This window comes from Thamnophis sirtalis, unplaced genomic scaffold (genome assembly GCF_051295495.1).
Source record: "Thamnophis sirtalis isolate CommonGarterSnake01/CBP01778 unplaced genomic scaffold, rThaSir2_p1.2 scaffold_2, whole genome shotgun sequence".
Lineage (NCBI taxonomy): Eukaryota > Metazoa > Chordata > Lepidosauria > Squamata > Natricidae > Thamnophis > Thamnophis sirtalis.
Window position 1 is genome coordinate 37,151,112 of NW_028261382.1, and position 26,645 is coordinate 37,177,756.

Sequence of the window (26,645 nt, forward strand, 5' to 3'; positions counted from 1 at the left end):
CGCTGATTGGGCGCCGAGCAGTGGGCGTGGCGGAGAGGCAGTCCCGTCTCCAGGGCCGGTGGCCCGTTGCTAAGGGAGGCCTACAAGGCCTGGGTGTCGCCCGGCCTTCCGGACCGGTCATGGCGGCGGCGGCGGAGGGCTCCTATCCGGCGCCCCTGGGGCCGCGGCAGGCGCTGCGATGCCTCTTGGCGCTGCTGGCGATGGCGGCGCCGCCGGCCGGGGCGCGGCTATACCAGGCCGGCGTGGACCCGGTGTGGGTGCTGGAGGGCGGCGCGGTGCGTGAGGCGTTGCGGGACTCGGCCTCGGCCTGGCTGGTGCAGTTCTACTCCTCGTCCTGCGGGCACTGCGTGGCTTTCGCGCCCACCTGGCGCGCCTTGGCGGGAGACGTCCACGGTGAGCCGGGGATGATGGGAGAGGGAGTCCAACAACCCCCCCCTTTGGGAAATAGACACCCCCACCCACCCACCGTTGCCTCTCCCCACCCATCATCCTCAGCCTGAGGGGAAAGGCAGTGAGGGCACCGCCTTTGATGCCTACGCAGGGGGTTGGACTAGAAGACCTTCAGGGTCCCAACTCTTGTTATTCTCTTTGAGGGCGGCCTGTCGTGGTCAGCAGCGCTGAAGAGGCAGCTTGATGCAAAGCAGTGTTTCTCAACCTTGGCCACTTGGAAGATGTCCGGACTTCAACTCCCAGAATTCCCCAGCCAGCGAATGCTGGCTGGGGAATTCTGGGAGTTGAAGTCCGGACATCTTCCAAGTGGCCAAGGTTGAGAAACACAGATGCAAAGAGTTTAATTGCGGGGTGACCCTGGCACCCCGGTTCTTGGAGGGCCCTCTTGACCCCTTCTTCGGCCTTCCTTCTGGGTCTGGTGGTCCCGGACCCCATGGAGAACTTGCAACCCTTTGCCCCAAGAAGGAAGCAGCAGAGAAGAGTTTGCAAACTGTAATTTTCCCCTTCTCTGGATTTATTTATTTATTTATTTTAAATTCTGGGATAATTTCTCTGGTCCCTTGGTTGCCTCCAGAAATTATTTTATTTATTATTTATTTATTTATTAGACTTATATACCGCTTCATAGGGCTTTCAGCCCTCTCTAAGCGGTTTACAGAGTCAGCATATTGCCCCCAACAACAATCCGGCTCAAAACCACCGAGGCAATGCTCAGAAAGTCAGAGATCAGCAGGTGAGGAGGAGGAAAAAATGGTCCCCTTCGTTTGCCCCAAGAAAAAGGGCATTAAGAATAGCAATAGCAGTTAGACTTATATACCGCTTCATAGGGCTTTCAGCCCTCTCTAAGCGGTTTACAGACTCAGCATATCGCCCCCACAGTCTGGGTCCTCATTTCACCCACCTCATAAGGATGGAAGGCTGAGTCAACCTTGAGCCAGTGAGATTTGAACCGCCGAACTGCAGATAACAGTCAGCTGAAGTGGCCTGCAGTGCTGCACCCTAACCACTGCGCCACCTTGGCTCTTAGTGGACCCCCCAACTCCCATCCTTCTCCCCAAACAGGGAGAGAGTGGTAGGATTAGAAAGGAAGCCCCCTCCCTCTGCAGAAAGATTCCCCACAGCTTCTCCATGGAAGGGGTGGCTAGATCTCTGGGCTAGATCTTAAGATCCATGGATGGGTAGGATCCTGAGAAGCAGGGAAGCAGATCATTGAAATGCAGAGAGATCCTCTCCCCCCACCCTTCAAAGATCTCCTGATAACAATTGAAGCCAATGGCTCTTCAAAAAGAGCCGAGGTGGTGCAGTGGTTAAATGCAGCACTGCAGACTACTTCAGCTGACTGCAGTTCGGCTGTTCAAATCTCACCGGCTCAAGGTTGACTCAGCCTTCCATCCTTCCGAGGGGGGTAAAATGAGGACCCGGATTGTTGTTGGGGGCGATATGCTGACTCTGTAAACCGCTTAGAGAGGGCTGAAAGCCCTATGAAGCGGTATATAAGTCTAATTGCTATTGCTATTGCTATTCTGGGTGGATCCTGTTTGGCCTGGACAACGTTGAAAGATAAAGATACGGACTTGAGGTAAGAGGGTCTTCTGCTTTCTTATCAGGGAGTTAGAGGTCTTAAGACAGCTGAACTACAATTCCCAGGGTCCTCACCATTGACCATTCTGGCTGAGGCTGCTGGGGCGCGTAGTCCAGCAAGTTCTGAAGGCTCCCTTACTCTTCACTTGATTGATTATACACCATCACATCAGTATTTATTCTTAGCAGCAGATAGATTTTCTCCAGGAGGATTTTAATCTTCTTTTGCATATTTTGGTTTGAGTTGAAGGTTCAGTTCTAGCCTATCCTTGTGTCATTGTGTCACCTTCTAGAGAAGGGCAGATACTGGGTTTTTTTTAAAATTACTGAATATTACCCATCAAAGACACTTTGTCTGGGAATATTTTGTTCCTTTTCATGGTCTGGATTGCAGCTTCCGTTTGTCCAATGGGAAATGAACGTGTGAAAAGTGGCTTTTTTTTCTAAGCACTCCAACGTGTCAACAACAGTGTGGTTTCTTTTGTGTCTTCAGCTGAGTGAGGACGTTTGTGGGCTTTTGTGCAACAGCACATTCTTTCCACACCTTCCCTCTGTAGCTTAAAGAGAGCAAGCAGTGAGGAGACTTTGAGAGGATGTGCTGCATTTGGCGTGGCAAGCTTTGGGACTTGTGCGGTGGAGAAATCTGGGGGGTTTCAAAACATTTGGAATTTAGCAGCCAGTCCTTCTGGTTCAGCAGGCACTTGTGCTTGAAAGATCTGCTTTGTCAAAGCAAGAGCATAGGAAACTGTCTCTTGAAGCCAGTAAGTTACCTGGCAAAGTTTTTCTCAACCTCAGAAACTTTTAAGATGAGTGGACTTGAATGCCCAGAATTCCCAAGCCACCAAAGAACCCCAAACCCAGAGCCACTCGGTCTTGCCGGGGTTCAGTGTCAACCCGTTGCTCCCCCTCCAGCCCCTGGCAGCCTCCAGGAACTGCCAGAGGGAGTGGGAGGTCATGGCGTCACTTAACTCCCCACGGGCTGAGACTGACAGCTGGGTATCCTCAGCATATTGATGATATCTCAGTCCATGGTGGTGGATGATCTCACCCAACGGCTTCATGTAGATCTTAAACAGAGGCGTAGAGCATACCAAGCCCTGTGGGACCCCGCAAAGCAGTGGGCGAGGGGTTTTCAAACGGAAGTATTTCCCAATTCCCTGTCCGGTACAATCATTCACACATCTACTTCGAAAGAAGTCCAGCTGAGTTTGTTGGAGGTCTCCGAATGGGATTTGGAGAAAAGGGAACTAGATTGTTAATTTAGCACTCCGATATCAAAGGAAAAGTGATCGGTGCTGGTGAAAACATACGTCCTGATGCCTTAACAAATTCTCACTTCACTCTCGTCCTTGCACTGTTTTTTGTGATGCTTGAAATGTATATAAGTCATCTTAGCAGGAATAATATATCCGAAAAATCTGTCTCATTTTTTGATCGGTGGAGTTTCTAAGCAAAACGTCGTCCTGATAGTTAAAATAGTTTAACTACTTCTTGAATGCTGTAGGACATGAATACGGTTATAGTGCCAGGAAATGTTAACCAGCCAATTGAGAATTTCTTACGTTGTCAATTTGTTTTCCTACGATTGAAACTGGTACTGATAAGGCTAAGAAGCAGTAGAGATCGTCCTTGACTTACAACCATTCACTTAGTGACCATTCGAAATTATAATGCACTGAAAAAAGTGACTTTTGACCGTTTTTCACACTTATAACCATTGCAGCCTCCCCACAGATGAAACTTCAGGTGCTTGGCAACTGGCATGTGCTCACGACAGTTGCAGTGTCCCGGGGGGGTGACGGGATCTCCTTTTGCAAGCCTTCTGATTCCTTCCCCCTCTGAGGCTGCCTTTTGTGAATGGCCCAGACTTGCCTCCCAGCTGTCGTGCTTAACCAAGTGTTTGCGTTGAGGCTGGCTTGCATTGTGGAGAAGGCGACATTTGCATGCCCTTTGTAAGGCTCACTTCACTGCAGTTGTAGGGCTCGAGATGGGGAGAGGCGGGGGGGGGGGGGAGAAGAGAAGAACAGCAGTGCCGAATCGTGAATGAAGCAGATAACCCGAGGCCAAACGTGTTTCAAGCTTGCGTTTTTTTATTCGGTGTCAAACTAGCTTGCTCCCTATTGTGCGTTCGCCCATCTGTCCCGAAATGCTGATGGTTATCCTGGCGCCTGTTGCGTTGTGACAGCGTCCCATTTTTTACAATGGCCATTTTGCATCCTGTTCGTAAACGCCCGCATCTGTTTAACCAGTAAACAAAGAGAAAGCGGATTTTTTTGCAGCCCGGCCAGGAACATCTGGCTTGGGGTTTTAAGTCACTTCTGGCAAGATGGGAGGCTGTATACATTTGATAAATAAATGATGCTTCTGAGTTTTTCTCCCCCCCGCTCCCTTTCCCCCCCCCTTTTTTTTTAATGGAAGCAAGACCGCATTTATTTTTAGGGTGAGTTTTATTTCCCCGAGTTTTCCAAAGAGAAGCAAATATGCTCATTTTGTCTTTCTCTCTGGCAGACCTGAACAAGAACAGGCCCCTCTTAGCCGCAACAGGTTCTTTTAAAACTGTTTATTCCAAACGAAAGCAAACTTTCCACGTTTCATGCATTAAAAGTGAGTTCTTAACTGCGGCGTCTGTAGCATCATCACTACATTTCTATCTTGGCGTTTGGGGCCACCTTCGCTCCTTGCAAACCCCTTGTGGGTCTAAACACACTCGGCCAAACAAGGCCTGTGCGTTCACGGATATCGAGAGCCTTGGAATTGTGGGGTGTACGCATTCTGGACCCAAACGAAAGGATCTCACCCCTTGTTTCCTTTCAGAGTGGGATCCAGCAATCAGGATTGGCGTGCTGGATTGTGGAGATGAGAAAAATTACGAACCGTGCAAAGAGTATGGAATTCAGTATTATCCCACTTTCAGGGTAAGTACTTTCCCACTTCCTAGAAATGGTGGTTGTTTGATTTGCCCCCCCCCCCTTTAGTTTGAAGGATTTCCTGTGGGGATTTTAATCCAGAACTGGGGGGTCTCCTTCACTCCTCAAATCTGAGTCGCTCTGCACTTCTCCGTCAGCGTCTATTTTTTGGAGGGGTCAGAGCTTTTAAAACATGGGGGTGATTATATTCAGAGTCGGACCGTTCTTCCTTTGGGGTTTTATTAATTCGGGCTGTTCTAAGCAAAACCTTTCCTTTTCTCCCTCCCCCTCCAGTATTTCAAAGCTTTTACCAAGCAGTTTACAGTTGGAGAAAATCATCACGGTAAGTTCACATGCCAACCTCCTTTCCCCTTGAAGATCACCCCCAGCCACCTTGTGTCTTAATCCGCAGGACGGATGTCCTTAAGGCAGTGTTTCCCAACCTTGGCTACTTGAAGATGTCTGGACTTCAACTCCCAGAATTCCCCAGCCAGCGAATGCTGGCTGGGGAATTCTGGGAGTTGAAGTCCAGACATCTTCAAGTTGCCAAGGTTGGGAAACACTGCCTTAAGGGCACGAAGCCCGTTCTGTGCCGCAGGAGCCCTAGTCAGCCAAGTCAGTCATGAAAAGAGGGTTGAATTAAGTTCGTAGGCTGCATGCTGGCATCCCTAACCTGAAAGATGCTAAAGGCAGTCCTCAACTTACGACCAAAAGTGAGCCCAAAATATCCATTGCCAAGGAAGACTGTTGTTTAAGTGAGATTTGCCCCATTTTTACGCCTTGTCTTGCCACAGTTGTTAAGGGATTTCGTGCAGTTAGCAACATAAAATATGAGCCAGTTGCCAAGAGAGTCGATTGTGATCACGCAGTGCCGCAGGGGTCGTCCGTGTAAAAACCGGCCGTGGGTCATTTTTTTCAGTGCCGTTGTAATTTCAAACGGTCACTAAACAAGTGGTTGTAAGTGGAGGGACACCTGTACTTGGAGATGCCCTTTTTCTTGAAGAGTGCGCTTCAGAGCCCTGGTCTTTTCCTCCTGCGTCTTGCCAAACCCCGTGGATGTTAATTGGATGTTGGTAGAGGAGGGATGAGTGAAGCGCTTTGCCCGATGCCGAGGAAGGTTCCCTTCCGGCATACCCGCCCGAGTGCCATCCTTCTCTCTTTCCTCAGCAACCTCAGATCGGGATCTTGAGACCATCCGCCAAACCATGATTGATTTTCTGCAGAACCATTCCCGAGAAGCAAAACCACCGGCGTGTCCCTCTTTGGAGCCAACTCTGTGAGTCCCTAACCCTACAAATAGAGCAGCATGCCATGCCTGTCAGGGTTCCAAGTAACGCCCCCCAACGAAAGAAGCCCGCGAGACTTGCGTTTCCTCAAAGTTCCGTTTTATTAGAGATGCCATATTGGCACATCTGGGAAAACCCGAATCTGAAAGTTTCCAGGTTTTCCCCACCCAAGTGAAGGTTCAAAACCCTGCCCAGCACCCACATGTCCATCCCATGAGCCAATCAGGTATCATTCAAGCCAGGAGTTACCTCCCAGTCATCTCATCACAGCTGCAGGTCCAGATGACCTTAATTTTCTGAAAAAGAATGTTGTTATGGCTACATATCACCCACACTCTGTAAAGTCCCCGCTTCCATTTTCCCACAGTAGAAAGTGTGGCAGGCCTGAAATCCAAAAGTTAAAAAGATGGCTTCCAGGTCTGACAATGGCACATTCAGAAAGCCATATAACCCGTTCCAAGATCTATTTTGTTGTTTGTTTATTACAATTATTCCTGCTTCTCAAGATGTTCATTCTCCCAACGAAAGCTGCAGAAACAATTATGAATGAAAGCCCACAGGAATGATTTCTTTTTAGCAGCAAACTGGGTAAAAGGCCTTTCCATAATTTCTGCTGCTTGACAATATGTGAGTTGAAAACGCTTGTAGATAAGCTGTAGATAATTATCAGTAAATGTCTTCTTACCTTTATCTCTCCTGTGATTCTCTCATTAATTTTTCTTAATTAATTCTAAATTATTTGTTCTTAACAGGCCAGAAGAAGTATTTCCCCTTTTCAGTAAACACAGTCAGCATTATACTGCCATCATTTTTGAAAGCGGGAGCTCCTATCTAGGCCGAGAGGTAATGTAACCAATGAACGTAACGCAAGTCCCATCCTCCTTTAGACGTAAGAGTGGCTTAAGTATCTCTGATACTTAAGAGCCGAGGTGGCGCAGTGGTTAGGGTGCAGTACTGCAGGCCACTTCAGCTGACTGCTATCTGCAGTTCGGCGGTTCAAATCTCACCGGCTCAGGGTTGACTCACCCTTCGATCCTACCGAGGTGGGTGAAATGAGGACCCAGACTGTGGGGGCGATATGCTGACTCTGTAAACCGCTTAGAGAGGGCTGAAAGCCCTACGAAGCGGTATATAAGTCTAACTGCTAACTGCTATTGCTCTGTATCTAGTTCTGATTGGAATGAACCCTCATCCGGCCTTCCGACTTTAACTTGTAAGCATGGAAGGAAGACAAAATAATGAGAGTCAGAAGGGACCTTGGAGGTCTTCTAGTCCAACTCCCTGCTCAAGCAGTAAGCCCTGTAGCAGGGTGTCCAGCCTTAGTCACTTGAAGACTTGTGGACTTCAACTTCCAATGCATCTTCATCACTTGGCCAAAAATAATATCGGCAGCAACGCACTGCAGGCCTAGGCTGTTATTTAACAAACAAATCCCATTTAAACGTAGTGGAATTATCTCTCAGCTAAGCCTATGAGTGTTCGTGTTCTTCATTTTTTCCCCTCCTGGTCTCCAAAGTGCCAATCTTTGTGAAGTTGGGCGCAACCTGTTTGCCAAGCCTGAGCAAACTTTGCCTTTGTTTGCAGTAGTGACTAAACACACAGCCTCACTGGTAACTCTACATGCTGTACATGGGGCAGCCCTTGAAGAGCATTCGGAGACTTCAGCTTGTCCAGAATGCAGCCGTGTGAGTGATCGTGGGTGCACCTCGGTTCACCCACGTAACACCTATCCTCCGCGAGCTGCACTGGCTGCCCATTGGTCTCCGGATACGCTTCGAGGCGCTAGTCGTCACTTATAAAGCCCTTCATGGTATTGGACCTGGGTACTTGAGAGACCGCCTGCTGCCAATCACCTCCACTAGACCGATTAGATCCCACAGATTAGGCCTCCTCCGAATTCCATCCGCCGGCCAGTGTCGACTGGCGACTAGGAGGAGAGCCTTCTCTGTGGCTGCTCCGACCCTTTGGAACGAACTCCCCGTGGAGATTCAAACCCTCACCACCCTCCAGGCCTTCCGCAAAGCCGTTAAAACCTGGCTGTTCCGACAGGCCTGGGGCTAAAGAGCTGTTGCCCCCGTCTCGAATGGTATGGCTGTTGTGTGCTTTTAAATTATTATTTTTTTGTCTGTACCCCCCCCTTTCCCTGATTTGATTTGTTAGCCGCCCTGAGTCCCCTTCGGGGGGAAAGGGCGACATATAAAATGAAATGAAATGAAAATGAAACTCAGTATGTTTTCCCCTCCAGGTAATCTTGGACCTGGGTCAGTATGAAAACATGGCCATCAAACGGGTTCTAAACTCTGAGACCGCTTTACTTGAAAAACTTGGTATTACTTCGGTCCCTTCGTTGTACCTGGTTTATCCCAATGGATCCCATGGATTAATTAACAAGTAAGTCGATGAATGTGAGTTTCTAGGAGTTTCGGAGACCTTAAAGCAGCGTGTCTCAAATCTTGGCCATTTTAAGATGGGCAGCCTACAACTTCCAGGATGCTGAGTTGAAGTCTGCCTATCTTAAAAGTGGCCAAAGTTGAGAAACGTTATATGAAAATAATTTTAGGATCCTCTTTGGTAGCTCCAGATATAATACGTAAATCCAGAGCAGGCAATGGATGGGAGGTATGATGTTGGGAAGCCATTAAGGGGCCGTTTATTTGCTCACGTGCTCAAAAAAATTCCCCAAATTGAGCCATCAATCTACTGTGCAAAAACTCTGTAAGCTGTCAATCACCTCTCGATTTATGGAGCTGTCAGTTGTTTGATGCATTCCGTGTATCACTTGTATTCATTCTAAAAAAGGTTTGTCCATGTAGCTGCCAATGCCATCTGGCTACTACCCGGGGGAGGGCCTTCTCTGTTGCAGCTCCGGCCCTTTGGAATGAACTCCCCGCGGAGATTCGGACCCTCACCCCTCTCCAGGCCTTCCGGAAAGCCGTCAAAACCTGGCTGTGCCGGCAGGCCTGGGGTTGATGAGTTCCCCTCCCCTCTCGACTTGTATGGCTGTATGACTCTTGTGTATTTTAATTATATGTATTGTGTTTGTATCCCCTTTCCCCTTTTGAGTTGTTCGCCGCCCTGAGTCCCTCCTGGAGAAGGGCGGCATACAAATAAATTAAATCTTAAATCTTAAATCTGCTCAGAGTTGACATTAATCATCATCTTGGTTCTTAATTTCAATTTTTAACTTCTTATCCTTTTTATGTCTGCGCTTTTTAACTCGTATGATGATGTAAGTTGCCCAGGGTCACTGGGTTAGTCATTATAAATTTTTGCAACCATCCCAGGGTTTCCCCATTTGCACATGAGATTATGGCTTCCATTTAAAAGTTTTTGTTGTTTCGTTTTAAATTGGGGGCTGCAGGGACAGTTGAGCTGAGGGGTTGCTGTGGACATGTCAGTAACTATTTTGCAAATTCCTGGTGTATGTAAGATGGTCAGCATTCTTAAGTACAATTTGAGGAATAACATCCTTCAGCAATGACTGAATGGCCCTGGTGGCTTGGAGTTGCGTGAGTCACCTGGGCAAATTGCCCTCTGTAGGGTGTGCCAAAGAAAACAAGAGAGTTGATAACCCAGAGCTCTTTAGCTACCTGTATCACAGAGGGCCAGATCAATATTCAAGTAGGGCAGCTCTTATCTAGAGCAGTGGTTCCCAAACTTGGCAACTTTAAGACTTGTGGACTTCAACTCCCAGAATTCTCCAGCCAGCTCTGCAGAGCTGGCTGGAGAATTCTGGGAATTGAAGTCCACAAGTCTTAATGTCGCCAAGTTTGGGAACCACTGATCTAGAGGATGGGAGGGCACCAGTTCCAATTCCCTTGCCTTGATAGGTACCGGTAGCACTTGCAACAAACAGAGCCATTGAGGCGCAGTGGTTAGAGTGCAGCATTGCAGGCTGACTCTGCCCACTGCCAGGAGTTTGATCCTGACCGGCTCCAGGTTGACTCAGCCTTCCATCCTTCTGGGGTGGGTCAAATGAGGGCCCAGATTGTTGGGGAGGGCAAGAGGCTGACTCTGTCAACCGCTTAGAGGGGGGCTGTGAAGTGGCATATAAGTCTTAAGTGCTGTTGCTAGTCCTTGACTTACAACCACGTGTGAGCCCAAAATTTCAGTTGCTAGGCGAGGCGATCGTTAAGTGAGTTTTTGCCCCGTTTTACGACCTTTCTCGCCACAGTTGTGAAGGGAAATCCCTGCGGCTGTTAAGTTAATAACTCCGTTGTAAAGTGAATCTGGCTCCCCCATCGACTTTGCTTGTCAGAAGGTCGCAAAAGGGGGATCGCATGACCCTGGGACCCTGAAACCGTTATAAATAGGAAGCAGTTGCCAAGCATGCAGAATTTGATTGCACAGCTTGTGGGGGAGGCTGCAACGGTCGTAAGTGTGAAAAATGGTCATCGGACACAACGAACGGTTGTAAGTCGAGGGCTTTATTTATTGGGAACGTTTTAGGCAAGCAACCAGCAGCCCCCTGAACGTCTGTCGCCTGTTTAGCTCGAGGCTTTCTTTTAACTTTTGCACTGTCCTTCCATACACAGTTTGAAGCCTCTTCGGTCTTTCTTTTCTTCCCATTTAAAGTCACTGCCGGGAGTTAGAAGGAAACTCACTTCACCACTCCCACTTCTCCAGCAAAAGAGGCCAGGAAACACGGACGTCAAGGAATGGAAAGAGTTCGACCAGTAAGCAGTCCTCCGGTTCTCTTTAAATAGCATTTTATCTAAAAATCTAAATCTAATCTAATCTTTTTTCAAATTTTGCAATCTTGGCTTTTCTCCCACTCCTGAACATGTGTGGATTCAGAGCGGATGATGGTTTTACATTATTTGGGCTGCCTTCGTGGGGCGGGTGGACCTCTCCAGAACACACAGCTTAAAAGTTGCCGAGGTTGTGAATCCATGCTCTAAAGCCCCAACCGTTCGGAGCTCACTAAATTCATAATTTTAAGACCACTAATATGATCTGCCTAATGACCAGCTGGGTAGGTGTGGCTAGGTGGTCATGTGACTGGGTGGGCGTGGCCAACTCGGTGTCACTCACTTTGAGGGGCGCCTTGCCATCCTCTACTCACCCCTCCCCTCCCAGCCCCTTCTCACCTGCCCAGCTCCTTAGGGCCCCAACAGGTAGCAGTTGCTGGAGCTAAGCAGCCCCCAGGAGAAAGAGTTGGCCAAACAGCTTGGTTCAAGTTGGATCTGGCCGAGAAGGAGGCTCAGCAGAAGCACCTCACTGAGGACTAGGGGCATAGGCTTTCCAAGCAGAGGGAAGACCTGTGGGAGTGCAAGGCCAGGTGCCGGCGCCTGGAGGCTCAGTGGGCTGAGATGGTCAGTCAGTTCCAGGCCGTGATGCAGTCCCACTGGAATGAAGCCCTCCGGCTCTTCGCCACCAGCGGCTCTTCCCTCCAGCCTTCGCCCAAAGCCCCCCACCAGGAGGCAGAAGCAGACCCCAAGTTGGAATTTCTGCCCTCCTCCGACCCCCACAAAAGACCCCGAAGGGGGAGACTCTCTGCAGCAACTTAAGCGTTCATTGCACGTATCCAGCCCAGGGGTCGTAGTTAGAGGACCCCTGATGTAGTGCAACATAAAAAAAGGAAATAATTTTTCTGTGGACCAACAAAATTTTCTCCCAGACCACCAGCACTGCTCTAAAGGGTGTAGGCTTTGTACCATCTATGCATGCAGATTTATAATAATCATAATGCAAACAAGGAGGGATCCCTATTCAGATGTAAACCTGGCTACCAACAGCTAACAGAAGCTGCTAAAGATAAATCTCAGGTTCTAAAACCCCCAGCTGTTTAGTATTCCTTCCTTCCTCACTTGTGCAGGCAAAATAAACCTGCCCCTTTTGAAATACTCCGTGTCTCTTGCTTTTCAGGTCCAAATTATACATGGCTGACCTTGAATCTGGGCTGCATTATTTGTTCAGGGTGGAACTTGCCACCCACAAAACCCTAGAAGGCCCTGAGCTGAGGACCTTGAAAGAAACCGTTCTTCTCCTGGCCAAGGTGAACCCCTCTCCGCCTTCTTGTTGGGTTTTTGCAGCCTGCGGTAAATCACGCTGAGCAGGGACCCTTCTTAAGCTCCAGGACTCGCCTAATAAAATGGAGGTCTGATGAATTTATGGGGAAGGAGAAGACGAGATTCCTGTTTGGAGGCCAAATGGCCCATTCAGAAAGGCCCAATTAGAACCAGGACTTTCACCGCTGGCTTTCTGTGTGCGTTTTTACAGCCCTTTGAGAACTGGTCTCTTCAGAGGAGATTCGTAGGATCCAATCACCGGGAACTGAGTTTTAGCCCTCTGAGCTTTTGAACTTCTGCTGGAGCCCACCCTCGGGGGATTTTTAGCAGTCCTGTGTGTGGCACAGGCACCATATACCGTATTTTTCAGAGTATGAGACGCTCCAAAATATAAGACGCACCTAGCTTTTGAGGAGGAAAAGAAGAAAAGAAAAAAATCTGGCTCTGCCTCCCAGCAATTTGCCTCCTTGCAGCAAACAGCAAACAGCCTGTTACAGTTTCAGCACAGCCTGATTAGCACAAGCAGCTGATTGTCCGATCAGCTGTTTCAGGCTGCAGGGATTGCCGTAGCCTATTGCCGCTTCTGCGCGCCCCATTTTCCGCCTGTTCTGGACGGCGAGGATTGGAATGGGTGGAAAATGGGGCATGGGGAGGCTGAAAACGGGGCACGCAGAGGCCAAAAATGGGATGTGGAGAGGCCGAAAATGGGGCGCACGGAGGCGGCAATAGGCAATGGCGATCCCTGCAGCCTGAAACAGCTGATGGTCGGGAGAGGCGGATCCAACTGACAATCAGCTGCTTCTGCTAATCAGGCTGTGCTGAAACTGAAACAGGATGCTTGCTGTTTGCTGCAAGGAGGCAAATTGCTGGGAGGCAGAAGACAAAGGGCCAGTGGGTGGGCAGGGATACATTTGGTGTTTAAGACACACCCAAAATTTCACCCTCTTTTAGGGGTAAATACCTGGGAATCGAAGTCCATACCTCTTAAAATTTGCCAAGGTTGGGAAAAGCAGGTTCAGAACATCCTCTTTTGGGGTGAGCTTACCGAAGATCACCCTACTTGGAAGTGGTTTCCAAGATGCTCCATCAGAAGTGGCCCTGTGGCCCCCTCGGTGTCCAGAAAAGTAGCTAAGCCAGGCCTTCACAGCCATACCTTTTGAAACGCGGGCATCTTGTTAAAAGGATGTTTAACTGCCCTATTTGTAGTTCCGTTTCTGCCTGTGTCTCCGCATTGGAAGCCCCTGGATCATCCTGCTTGGATGGAAATTATAAGATATAAATCAGATAAGTCAATAATGGTAAATAGGCAGATTGGTTGTTTGGCAGCATATGGGGATAAAAACATTTCATAGAGGGGATTTTGTTTTAGTTGAGAAGGAAATGCTACAATAAAGCCGAATTAGCTAAGAGTTCCCTGAGCAGTACAGGGAAGCGCCAGCTTTGATTGCAATAAACAAACATTTTATCTTGTAGACAGAAATTCGCTACCCCAGAAGGCTGGACAGCTTTCTCCAAACAGGGCCAATTTAATCTAATTCAGTGTTTTAAGGCCTAGAAACCAGGAAACTGTTGAGTTCTAGTCCCGCTTTAGGCATGAAAGTGGGCTGGGTGATTTGGGGCTATTCCCTCTCTTCCCAATGCAACCCACCTCACAGGGAGGTCGTTATGGAGAAAAGAAGAGGAGGAAGGAACATTAGGTATTCCCTGTTTCCCCCAAAATAACCCCTCTCTGGATAATAAGCTCAATCGGGCTTTTGAGCGCATGCACTAAAATAAGCCCTCCCCCCAAAATAGGCCCTCTCCGAAAATATTGCAACACAGCAGCAGCCATGAAGTGGCCACGCTCGCCGCTTCCTGCACTTCAAAAATAATAAAATAATAAAAAATAATAAGACCTCCCTGAAAATAATGCCAGGCACTTATTTTGAGGGTCAAAAGAAAATGCCCTGTCTTATTTTCGGGGAAACACGGTATAACAAGACAAGAAACAATGGATGGAAACCAATCAAGGAGAGAAGCAACCTAGAACTAAATTTACTAATGGTGAGAACAGTTAACCAATTGGAACAGTTTGCTCCATCGCTGGAGGCTCTTGAGTAGAGATGGACGAAAAGGCAGTTTAAGGTCTCCTGCTTGAGCAAGGGGTTGGACTAGAAGACCTCCAAGGTCCCTGCCGACTCTGCTATTCTATGTTCACTATCTTGAGTTATTTGTAAGAAATAACAAAGGTGAGGCTTTAAAAATATACGTAAGTAAATAAATAAATAATCCCCTCCTCCCCAAATCAGCACTAAAACAGATAATCTTCCACTGTTCACTAAGTTGCGTAGTTGTGGCTGATCTGTTTTAAACAGAAAAGCTGAACTTCACTTTCCCAAGTTGACTACAGTTTCAGCTTTTGCTCCCTGATGGTTGGTGAAAGCTGGTTGTGTTGCCTTTTAGCTCTCTCTCCCCCCACCACCCCCTGCGGCCCTGGGGAGAAAGGGGAGAAAGTGTCAGACACGACGACTCGGATTCCTCGGAGACCTGTCACTAACTCTGCTTTTTCTTCAGCTCTTTCCTGGCCGTCAACCTGTGATGAAGTCGCTGGAGACCCTCCAGGTGTGGCTGCTGAGCCTCCCGCTGGACCGGATCCCCTACGATGCCATCTTGGATGTGCTCAACAATAAAATGCATGTAAGCTACTGCTAGGTTTTTGGTTAGGGACGTAGATTTAGTAAACAAAAGAAGGGGAAAAAAACAGGAGGAAAGAAAGAGGGAGGGAAAGAGAGAGGGAGGAAAAGGAGGGAGGGAAGGAGGAAGATGGAAAGAAGGAAGGAGGAGAATAGAATTACAGGCTGTCCTCAACATACAACCAGTTGCTTAAGGACCATTCAGAGTTAAGACGGACTTGTTTACGCTCCGTCCTTGAAGTTACGACTGACACACACTCGCGATCGCATCTTGGGTGCTTGGCAGCTGGCTTGCGTTTACGGCCAGTTGTAGCATCCCATGCCACGTGACCACAATTTGCAATGTTTTTCTTGCCGTTATGGGTTCTAAATGAAAACCAACCCATTCCGAAGAATGGATTCACTTTACGATGGTGGTGAGTCCCTTGGTCAGAGGAGCTGTGTGTGGTCCTCGATTTACGACCGCAATAGACCCGGGAATTTCTTCCCTTTCTTCCTCCCTCCCTCCTTTTCTTCCTTCTTTCTCTCCCCTCCTACCCCGCCTTTTTCCCTTCACCCGTCCTATTCCCCTTCTTTTAAAAGTTAGATGAATCCCTCATGATGTCAGTCTAGGATAGGAACTTCTAAAATTCCCCCCCTGGCTGTCAGCTGTACCACAATAGATTTCTGCCTGGCTCATCATTGTGACGGAATTCATGGAGCTGTGGCCTCATGCCAGTTTTTCCCCCCCTCCTTTCTAGATCTCTGGCCAGTTTCTGCCCAGCCGTCTCCAGTGGGTCGCGTGTCAGGGCAGCCAGGTGGGGCTGAGAGGTTACACCTGTTCCTTCTGGGAGCTCTTCCATACCTTAACAGTCCGAGCAGCAGCCCAGCCCAGAGCCTTGCTCAACACAGGTAAGGGAAAAAGAGGGTGAATGCCCCTTCAGGTGGAAAGTGGCTGGCAGGGAGAGGGGAACATAAATGTCCCCCCAGCTGCTTTAATATTGACTGAGCAGATGACTCCGCCCTTGCCAGGGGTGACATGATAGCAGCCTTCCAATATCTCACCCCCGGGGTCATCCTTTCAGCGATACTTCCTTACCAGATGTCTCAACGCCTTCCACAATGATGGAGCCTTTAATGTACTGGAACCATTATTTTTAAAAAATCAGGAGGTATTTAGAGCATACTCCCTCACATTTTGTAACTATTTAAGTATATCTTGCCAGCAGTTTAGACATTAATGTTGTGTTGTTTTGAGGGGACAGCACATTTACACTGTTACACAAGCTGTATACTCACTACTTTACATTGTAGCCAAGTGTCATTTCTCCAGTGTTGTCCCACGAAAAGATACACTTAAATATTTACAAAATGTTGAACTGTAACAGCACAGTCAAGCGAAACGCATTGTTTTATGACATTTTGAAATGAGCCACAAAATGCTTCATGACCGTTTTGATCTCCTAAAATGTGCCAAATTTCAATTCCACGGGAGTCACAAGTCCCGAATTTTGGACGTATTCTGTAAGTTAGCCCTTTTGAAGCACCTTGGTGCAAAAATTTAGAATGGAATAGAATAGAATATTCTTCATTGGCCAAATGTGATTGGACACCCAAGGACTTTGTCTCCGGTGCAGTGTAACAAAGTGATAAATCATAAGACACAATCATATGTCATAAGATAGAAACTGCAAAGTGATAAATCATAAGATACTGAACCAACAGGAGAAGGTAATAGGAAAGATGAGAAGTAAAATAGCAATACAGCCCTACTACATGAGTAAATATCCTTAGGCAGAGTGATGATTGTTCCATTATGATGCAGTTTCACCCAATTAAAAGTTGCATGAATCAAAGTCTCACTAGTACATCGATAGGTGTAGCTTAGGAAGTCTAGTTCCTTTATATTTTGCAAATTATAATTCTCTTCAGAAAATTTATGAGTAACATCTTGGAAATCCAGAGGCTATCCTGAGTCCGTTAAATTTGAGGCGGTGAGCAGTGAAATATCATCCTCCTTTGGCATTTTGTTCTCTAACCACCCACCACACAAAAAGGAAATCCTGTGTGTTTGTGGCTTTTCTAAGTCAAGACGTCTCCCTTAATTAATATTCTGGTGTAAGAAACATCTCTGACTGTGAGCTACAGCTAGAACATGGTTTGAACTGAGTCAATTTCCCCAGATTTACTTTTCTGGGAGCCGGTTGAAAGTTTCAACCCATTTTCCAACCTCTGTGCGATGACCGGGCGTTCCTCTCCCACCGGTTTTGTTAAAAGGCCATTTCTTGTAAGAGGAGAATTGGGTCAGGCCGAAGCAGCAGGATTATGTCTTTGAGGGTGTCCTCTTCTTATTGCTTGCTTTAATTCCCGCCTCCTAGAGAGCCCCTAATCCTCCCAGCCACAGGTGGAGTTTGATGGTTCTTGCCCATTTTAAAGATTAGAAGGATCCAGAATTGAGGCAGTTTTGCAGGGAAAGAGAAAGGAAGGATTAGGTCAAGAGACAAGACATCTGTTTACAAGGTAAACAGGGGGCTAATAAATGAAACAGACACAATAACCACTTTATAGTCTCTTTTCTTATAATTATTGAGAATTCAGAGGAAAGATTCTGCACAGGAAGTTTGGAATAAATTCCCTCTTTTCCAAAGATAAGTGATAATATCTTACGAAAAAAGTAAGTAGGTCGAAAAGGAAAATTGAGCAAGAAATCCACTCCGCAGCTCTTGGCAGAGAAGGGAAGAATATTTAAGCCTGCTGGACTTCTAACATTAGACAAAAAACAAGTACAAATAGTCCTCGACTTACGACCACAATTGAGCCCAAAATTTATGTTAAGTGAGACATTTGTTAAATGAATTTTCCCCCCATTTTACAATTACAAAATTTTACAACATTTTGTCAGGGTTCCATATAGCATCCAAAATTAAATCAGAGTCCAGGGCAAAGGATTCCTCAAAGTCCCAATTGATGAAGAGAGCCATGTTGGCACACCTGGGAAAACCTGAATCTGAAAGCTTCCCGGTTTTCCCCACCCAGTTGAAAGTTCAAGATCTTGCCCCCACACCCACAAGTCCATCCCATGGTCCAATCTCCCACTGCCATGCTGACAGATTCCACCCATCCAGTTCCGGTCGGGTGCAGAGACAAAGGATGACCTTGGCTTTCTAGAAAGAATGTCGTTATGGCTACATATCACCCAACTCCGTATAATTCCCCCCTCCCATTTCCCCACAACAGAAAATGAATAAGTAGAAAGTGTGGCAGGCCTGAAGTCCGAAAGAAAAGATGGCTTGCAGCCCTGACACCTTTCTTGCCGCAGTTGTTACATGAATCTGGCTTCCCCATTGACTTTGCTTGTCAGAAGGCCGTAAAAGGGGATCACAGAACCCCGGGAACACCGCGACCCTCATAAATATGGACCCAGTTGCCAATCGCCTGAATTTTAATCATACGACCATGGGGAGGATGCTGCAATGGTGGTCATAAGTCCCTTTTCCCCCCAGGGCCATTGTTACTTCCAACGGTCACTATAGGGGTGGTTGTAAGCCAAGGACTACCTGTAAGTCCAAAGTAGCAAACAGGAAGAAAGAAGCACTCAGGCCAAGAGCAATTAGCCAATTACCTCCACCAGACCGATCAGATCCCACAGATTAGGCCTCCTCCGAATTCCATCCGCTGGCCACTGTCGACTGGCGACTACCCAGAGGAGAGCCTTCTCTGTGGCTGCTCCGACCCTCTGGAACGAACTCCCCGTGGAGATTCGCACCCTCACCACCCTCCAGGCCTTCCGCAAAGCCCTTAAAACCTGGCTGTTCCGACAGGCCTGGGGCTAAAGAGCTGTTGCCCCCGTCTCGAATGGTATGACTGTTGCAGTTTTAAATTATGTATTGTTTTGTGTTGTTTGTCAAATTGTTTGTATCCCCCCTTCCCTTGTTTTGAGCTGTGAGCCACCCTGAGTCCCCCTCGGGGGGAAAAGGGCGGCATACAAATGAAATAAACAGTTAAACAGTTAAACAGTTAAATCCAGTGCCTGTTGAAAAGGAGGAAGGGGAAAGGTTTGAGTTCTTTGCTTTGGAGAGACGCCAGAGGCCGACCTGGGAGGTTAACCTGAGATGCCCCCCACAGGGGCGCATTCTGAGTCCCACCAGGGACCGATCCCCAGGCTCTTTGTCGGTTGCTCCTTGCAGGATTTGAAGACAACCCCCGGGGGGTCCTCCAGGTCATGCAGAAGTACGTCCAGGATTTCTTTGGCTGCCGATCCTGCGCGGGGCACTTCGGGGAGATGGCCAGAGCCTCCTTGGATACCGTGAAGAGCTGGGACGAAGCTGTGCTGTGGCTCTGGGAGAAGCACAACGTGGTCAACGCCCGCCTGGCAGGTACCTTTCAAGGGGCGGCTTGGCTTTTTCCTGTGTTGGTCAACTGGGGAGGGAGGTTCAGTCCGCCTTTCCGTCAGTCTCGATTCCTGCAGGGTTGGTTTTTTTTTTTTTTTTTAGAAGTGGCTTGCCATTCCTAGGGCTACGGGAGAATGACGGGCCCAACTGGCTTCATGGGTTGATGCAACCTAGGACTGCATTCGCTTTTCTGTGCGGCAGCTGCCAAAACAAGCTTCAGTCAATCAGAATAGAGCTGGAAGGGACCTTGGGGGTCTTCTAGTCCAGCCCCCTGCTCAGGCAGGAAGACCCTATACCGTTTCAGACAGGTGGCTGTCCAGTCTTTTCTTAAAAGCCTCCAGTGATGAAGCACCTCCGGGGGGAAGCCTTTTCCACTGGTTAATTCTCCTCACGGTTAGGAAGTTTCTCCTTAGCTCCAGTTTGCTTCTCTCATTGATGAATATCCAGCCGTTCTTCCTTGCCTTGCCTTCTGGTGCTTTGGGAGATAGGTTGACCCCCCTCCTCTTTATAGCAGCCCCTCTGTGGTGTTGTCGCCACACTAGTGGGCTGCTCATGTGTCCTTGCCTAATCAAAAGGAAAACACCAGACGAAATTCCTCGGGATGAGCAAAAGCTTCGAATGATCATCGAAGGGCTCTTTTATTAGAAAAAGTTAGTTACAGCGTCATCAAAAAGGAGCGTATCAAAAGGCATATATAATCACACATGGCACAAGTAAACTAATGAAAAGTTCACAGCATTCTACAAATAGACCAATAGAAAATCACATCATGGCAAAGGGTGGGCAAAGGGGGAACAGAAGATTACAAGCTGCATGGCATTGGGAGGGGGAGAGAGGGAATAGAAAGTTATAGCACAGCATAGGGGGGAGAAAGGGCATGTGTGGGAGTAGCTGGCTCACATAGTTCCTGTTACATGAGGCTGCATAGTGAGTTATGACCGTTAGGCCAGAAAGATGTTTCTGGTGTGATGTTTTTGCATCCCTGTGTATGTGTGTTTCAGACAGTAGAAACTGCCCTGCACACAAACACCCGGAATGAATTCCAACACCCCTCAAATACTGGAACGTTACTATTACGTCATTCCCAGTCCTTCCTTTCTCTAGACCCAATTTCTGCAACCATTCTTCATTTGTTTTTGTCTCCGGGATTTTAATCGTCTTACTTGCTATTGTAACACAGTCCTAGGTTGCATCAATTAAGGGAGATTGCGAGAACTGGTATAGTACCACTTTATAGCGCACTAGAGAGGCCAATCGTGGGATAGACTGTGTTCCAGTTCTGGTCACCATGATACAAAAAAGGATGCATATTTAATCAAATGTTTGATTATATAAAGAAGCCAATCATCAGTGATCACAGATCAGCGTTGTCTTCATTTGGCTGGTTTGTTCTGGCCTGGAGGGGGCTGATGGAGTAGAGCAGTGTTTCCCAACCTTGGCAACTTGAAGATGTCCGGACTTCAACTCCCAGAATTCCCCAGCCAGCATTCGCTGGCTGGGGAATTCTGGGAGTTGAAGTCCGGACATCTTCAAGTTGCCAAGGTTGGGAAACACTGGAGTAGAGAATTCTCCTCCTCCTCCTCCTCCTCCTCCTCCTCCTCCTCCTCCTCCTCCTCCTCCTCCTCCTCCTCCTCCTCCTCCTCCTCCTCCTCCTCCTCACTTTGTTCCCTCCACCTCACTTAGCTTTATTTAGTTTGTGTAACTATGCTGGCTTCTTCTTGTATTTCTTGTTTTAAAATCTAAAATCCTTATATTCATTGTTTTAATGTTTTATCCTATACATTACCCAAGATCTGTAAGCCGCATAGAGTAAGGTGGCTGGGCACATAAGTGAACCAATCAATACTCGGCTCCTAAACTAATGCAACCCCTGGTGCTTCCTGCCTCTCCCTCTTCTTTCCCTGACAGGCGATTTGAGCGAAGACCCCCAGTTCCCCAAAGTGCAGTGGCCCACCCTGGCCCTTTGCCCCGCGTGCCACAAGACGACCCAAGGGCCCGCTGCCTGGGACAAGACGCAGGTGCTCCAGTTCCTGAAACAGCATTATGGCAGCCACAACCTCGTCCACACCTACCTCGAAGAAGCCGACAACGCCGAAGGACAAGAGGCCCAAGATGGAGGAGAAGGATTTCCAAAGGAAGTCGCTCCGGAGGCCAACAAGGGCCGAGATCCACAAAAGTCCTTGGGCTCCAAGTCCAAAGGCTTGGACCACGGGAGAGCCAAGGAGGACTCCGTGATCGATCCAGGGAAAAGGCCGGGTGGCTCAGTGGTAGAGCAGGAAAGGAAGCAGGCGGTGTCGTTCCTGGGGGTGGGCTTCTCCAGTATCGACATGAGCCTCTGCGTCGTCCTCTACGTAGCGTCGTCTTTATTTTTAATGATCATGTTCTTTTTCTTCCGCGTGAGATCCAGGCGCTGGAAAGTGAGACACAACCGTCCCCACGTATAACGGATCCATCGGAAATCATGTTTCAGTCTGGAAACGGCTCTCTCCTGCTCGCCTGCCACTCGGGTAGCAGGGAATCAGGGATTTTTTCTCTCTCTCTCTTTTTTACAGCGCAATGTTTTAAATTCCACGAGACCGTGCCATTGTTCCTCATTCACTGTTGAACTGCTTCTCTGCTGTTGGACACTTTGAATTTGGAACGGTGTAGAAAAAGGTGTTTTTTTCTGAAGAAATTAAAACGGTTCCCGGTGATCTTTTTCCTGGGGTTACCTTGCGTGCTGTGGTTTATGAAATGGTTCAAGAAAATCAGGGTGCTTGGAGGGTGTTAAAACAGGTGCTTATAACAGCAACCAAATTTGGGTGCAAACATTTAGATGACCACTATAGAATAAAATCCAACCAGGTGTTTAAAAACTTTAAAAGAGCTGATTTTAACAAACTCAGAGACAGCCTAAGAAAAATTCTACGTATTAAAAAAAACTAAACGGGGAAACAACTCTAGAAGCACGGGAAACTCTGAAAAATATGATCCTAAAAGCCCAGTTCAACACAATACCACTGTAAAAGAAGAACAAGAAATCCAAGAAGAAGCCAGCATTGTTGCACAAAGATCTTTCTGACAGGCTGAAAGACAAAAAGTTTTAAGTACAAAAAATAGAAAGAGGGACATATAACTAAGGCAGAATATTGTCAGATAGCCTGAATTTGCAAAGACAAAAGTCAGGAAAGCAAAGGCTCAGAATGAACAAATACTTGCAAGGAAAGTCAAAAGATAATTTTTAAAAAGTTTCTTTCAACATATAAATAAAAAGAAAAAAGTCAAGGAAACAAGTTGGTTCACTAAAGAGAGAAGATGGCCCAGGAAGTATCAGGCAATAGAGAGAAAGCAGAGCTGCTTAACTCATTCTTTGCACAAAAGAATCTATAGCCCAACCTACCAAAATCATAATTGTAAAGGACAGGCTAGAAATAAAAAATTAAAATAAACAAGAAAATGGTAAAAAAAAGAACACCTGTCTGATCTTGATGAATATAAATCACCGAGACCTGATGGATTACATCCCAGAGTTATGAAGGAGCTGGCAAATGTTATCAAAGAACCCTTGTACCATATCTTTAAAAAAAAATCCTGGAGCACCAGGGAACTACCAGAAGATTGGAAAAAAGCTGGTGTGATTTCCATCTCCAAAAATAGCAGTTATACTTATATACCACTTCATAGGGCTTTCAGCCCTCTCTAAGCGGTTTACAGAGTCAGCATATCGCCCCCAACAACAATCCGGGTCCTCATTTCACCCACCTCGGAAGGATGGAAGGCTGAGTCAACCCTGAGCCGGTGAGATTTGAACAGCCGAACTGCAGAACTGTAGTCAGCTGAAGTAGCCTGCAGTGCTGCATTTAACCACTGCGCCACCTTGGCTCTTATGGGAAAAATGGGAAAGAAACACACCCAGGAAACTACAGACCAGCCACAGCCTAACATCAATACCTGGGGAAATACTGTTTTGACAGGTCTGGGAACAATTAGAAGCGAATTGTTATGACTAGTAGCCAGCACAAATTTGCTTTAAAAGATCCTGCCAAACCCATCTCATTTCATTCTTTGACAAAGCGACTATATTAGTAGACCAGCAAAATGCTGTGGGCATAGCATGCTATAGACTTCAGCAAGGCATTCGACAGAGTCTTGGTAAACACCACCACCGGATGGATTTGTAGCTGGCTGACACGTCCGTACTACGTCTACAAGGAGGGAAGTAAGAAGTGGGATACCTCAAGGTTCTGTCTTTGGCCCAGTACTCTTCATGACCTTCAGAAATGACTTAGAAGGGGAACTCGTCAAATTGGCAGATGATTCTAAGGTGGACTAGAACAGTGTTTCTCAACCTTGGCCACTTGAAGATGTCTGGACTTCAACTCCCAGAATTCCCCAGCCAGCAGTTGCTGGCTGGGGAATTCTGGGAGTTGAAGTCCAGAAATCTTCAAGTGACCAAGGTTGAGAAACACTGGACTAGAAGACCTCCAAGGCCCCTTCCAGCTCTATTCTGATTGACTGGATGGGGAGATCAGAAAAAGCAAGTTCCGGGCTGCCATCTAGTGGCCATGCAACATGTTGCCAGACTACATCTCCCATGATTCCCAGCCCCTCTTAGTGCTGCTCTAACACAACAGCCACGATGGAAGGAACATAAAGCAATAGGAGTGGAAGGGACCTTGGAGGTCTTATAGTCCAACCCCCTGGAACTTATTCAGCCCCCTTGACATTCTATCAAGTGAGGGGAAGGAGATAAAAATACCATATAAATTAAATTAAAATTGCCATGTAGATTTATGTCATAAACAAACGCAAGTAGTCCTCGACTTGCAACCATTCATTTAATGACCGTCCAAATTTACTAGAGCACCGAAAAATGTGACTTTGAATCGTTTTTCACACTTGCAACCTTTCCCGCCTCCCCATGATCACGTGATTAAAATTCAGATGCTTGGCAACCGGTTCATGCTTATGACCGTTGCTGTGTTCCAAGGTCATGTGACCACCTTTGGCAAACTGACTAGAAAAGTCAGAGGGGAAGCCAGATTCATTTAACGACTGGGTTATTAACTTATCAACTGCGGGGATTCACTTAACAATTGTGGCAGGAAAGGTTGTAAAATGGGGGAAAGCTCACTTAACAAATTGACAGCAGAAATTTTGGGCTCGATTGTGGTCGTAAACCGAGGACTATCTGTACATAGCAGCTCTTGTCAAATGCAATCACCATCTGGTATGTCTCTAAATCTCAGTTCATCCTCCAGAAGTTGTGGGTGCCCCGTACCTCAAGACTTTCAAAAAGAGCCTGGACAGCCATTTGTCCAGAAAGACGTAGAGTCTCCTGCTTTGAGCAAGGGGTTGGACTAGAACAGTGTTTCTCAACCTTGGCAACTTGAAGATGTCTGGACTTCAAGTCCCAGAATTCCCCAGCCAGCATTCGCTGGCTGGGGAATTCTGGGACTTGAAGTCCAGACATCTTCAAGTTGCCAAGGTTGAGAAACACTGGACTAGAAGACCTCCGAGGTCCCTTCCAATTCTGTCATTCTTTATTCCCTTTCTGTCTGCATTCGCCTAATAGTTAGCCTGTGAAAGGCATGCTGCATCCATGTGAAAACTCGGGGTCTTCCTTCTTGGCTTCAGAAGAGATACCAATCCAACCTCTTTGCACACTTGCATGCTTCGGGGACTGAATAATGTCTCTTCAGCACCGCGGACAGCTCCCCCTGAGACGCGTTGCCCCCTCAGCCTTTGTTTTGCTCACAGAGCCGGGCGGGGCAACAGGAGGAGCGATTAGGGGGGGGGGGAGGCTGCGCCGTTCAAGTGACGCGGGGCAGTTGGTAGGGGAGAAATCCCTCGCCCCATCGCCCCCTCCCCGCGGCCACTCCCCCTCCAACCCTTCGCCAGCCACCCGACCTGCTCTCTTGTATTCCGGTCGTAGGCTCCCGGAGTTGCCAGCCACCGTCCCTCGGGCCAAGGCTCGGGGAGGGGAAGGGGTGTCTCTATTCCGGCGCTCGGCCGAAGTCCCTCTTCCTCCGACCCCGGCCGGAGGTCTCTTCCCCGGCCGGGCAGCTCAGCGCCATGCTGCTGGAGCGCGCCCGCGGGGAGAAAGCTGCCCCCGCCGAGCCCTGCGCCTTCGGCAGGAACCCAGGTAAGCCAGTCCCGACGGGCGCCCGTCGCCCGCTGGCCTCCCCCCGAAAGACGCCGAGGGCTTCGGGGAGAGGGGAGGCTTCTGCGGGACTCGCGAAGGGGACCTCTTGTCCCCGGTTGGCCCGCGGGGGTGGGGAGATCCTCCTTCAGGGGGAAAGCACCTGTTGTGCGCTCCCACCGCCTCCAGCCGAAAGAGAGGGAATCCCCGACGGCGGCCCGGGTCTTTCCTAAATTAGGAAGGACCCTCAAGCTTTTGCTGAGCGCTCCTGAAACGGACAATTGCCCCCCCCTTCTTCTCCTTCATTTGCGCTGAAGGTTAATGGACGATCCTCCTTGTCTTCCTTCTCCTTCTCCAAGGAGGCGCCCCGCCGAAAACTTTTGAAGACAGATGGATTTTTCCTCTTTTCCTTTTGCCTCCTGGTCGCTTTTATTATTATTTTCCTTCTTCCTTCCTTCCTTCCTTCCTTCCTTCCTTCCTTCCTTCCTTCCTTCCTTCCTTCCTTCCTTCCTTCCTTCATCCCTCTCTCCCACCCTCTTTCTTTCTCTTCTTCCTTTCTTCCTTCATCCCTCTATCCCACCCTCTTTCTTTCTCTTCCTTCCTTCCTTCTTTCCTTCATCCCTCTCCCCCACCCTCTTTCTTTCTCTTCCTTCCTTCCACCCTCCCTCTTACTTCTTCTTTCTGTCTGTCTTTCTTTTCCTCGACACAAGTCTTTCTGGAGGAAGGGAGCCATTCAAAGAATCCGGGTTCAACTTATAATGCTTAATAGGACATCTTCCTCCTCAATTTCCTCTTCAGTCAATGGAAGAGCCCAACCCAGGAGGCGAAGGGGCCACATTATTTGGGGGAAAGAGAGAGAGAGAGAGAGAGAAACGGCCAGGCTTCCGTTGGGGGAGAGGAGAAGCTGGCCCCACCCCAGCTCACCCGAAGTCGTTAGGACGCGCCTGGCTTGGCGGGGGGCTGAACAGCTGCCAGGCGCGTCTCTTTCCAGCCCAGGGACCTCCCAGAGTGGCGGCTCTCCCGACCACGGAAAGCGCCCTCCCACTGTGGGTCCACTTTCACTCTGCTGGAGACCCTCCGGGGCAGCAGGTCACCTTGGTCAAGGCCCCCCAAGCGCTCCTGAAGGTCAGCTCGGGACCAAACCCGTTTGGGGGGGTCTTTCCAGAGCCGGCTCTCCGCAGCTCAAGAGAAGCTGGAACTAGGGAAAGGGTGAATTGCAGGCCCGCAATTCCAGGGCATCTGTTGCCC

At 48.2% G+C, this 26,645-nt stretch overlaps 1 protein-coding gene across 1 annotated transcript; it reads left to right on the forward strand.

Moving 5' to 3' along the window:
* Positions 1–74: 74 nt before the first annotated feature.
* On the forward strand, positions 75–22,628 carry QSOX2 (quiescin sulfhydryl oxidase 2). The gene is made up of 12 exons (XM_087704866.1): positions 75–393; positions 4,846–4,946; positions 5,232–5,280; positions 6,105–6,213; positions 6,976–7,066; positions 8,469–8,614; positions 10,759–10,899; positions 12,092–12,221; positions 14,788–14,910; positions 15,647–15,797; positions 19,073–19,261; positions 21,185–22,628. Exons 1-12 carry the CDS (start codon positions 120–122, stop codon positions 21,718–21,720), a joined length of 2,040 nt encoding a protein of 679 aa, XP_087560992.1. The 5' UTR covers positions 75–119; the 3' UTR covers positions 21,721–22,628.
* Positions 22,629–26,645: the final 4,017 nt, after the last annotated feature.

What these genes read in the sequence shown, in the direction of transcription:
- QSOX2 (XM_087704866.1), top strand. Translation starts at nt 120, where the DNA reads ATGGCGGCGGCGGCGGAGGGCTCCTATCCGGCGCCCCTGGGGCCGCGG. An exon ending in CCCTCTTTGGAGCCAACTCT is followed by an intron (nt 6,214 to 6,975) that starts GTGAGTCCCTAA and finishes TGTTCTTAACAG; the next exon opens with GCCAGAAGAAGTATTTCCCC. An exon ending in GGTCAACGCCCGCCTGGCAG is followed by an intron (nt 19,262 to 21,184) that starts GTACCTTTCAAG and finishes TTTCCCTGACAG; the next exon opens with GCGATTTGAGCGAAGACCCC.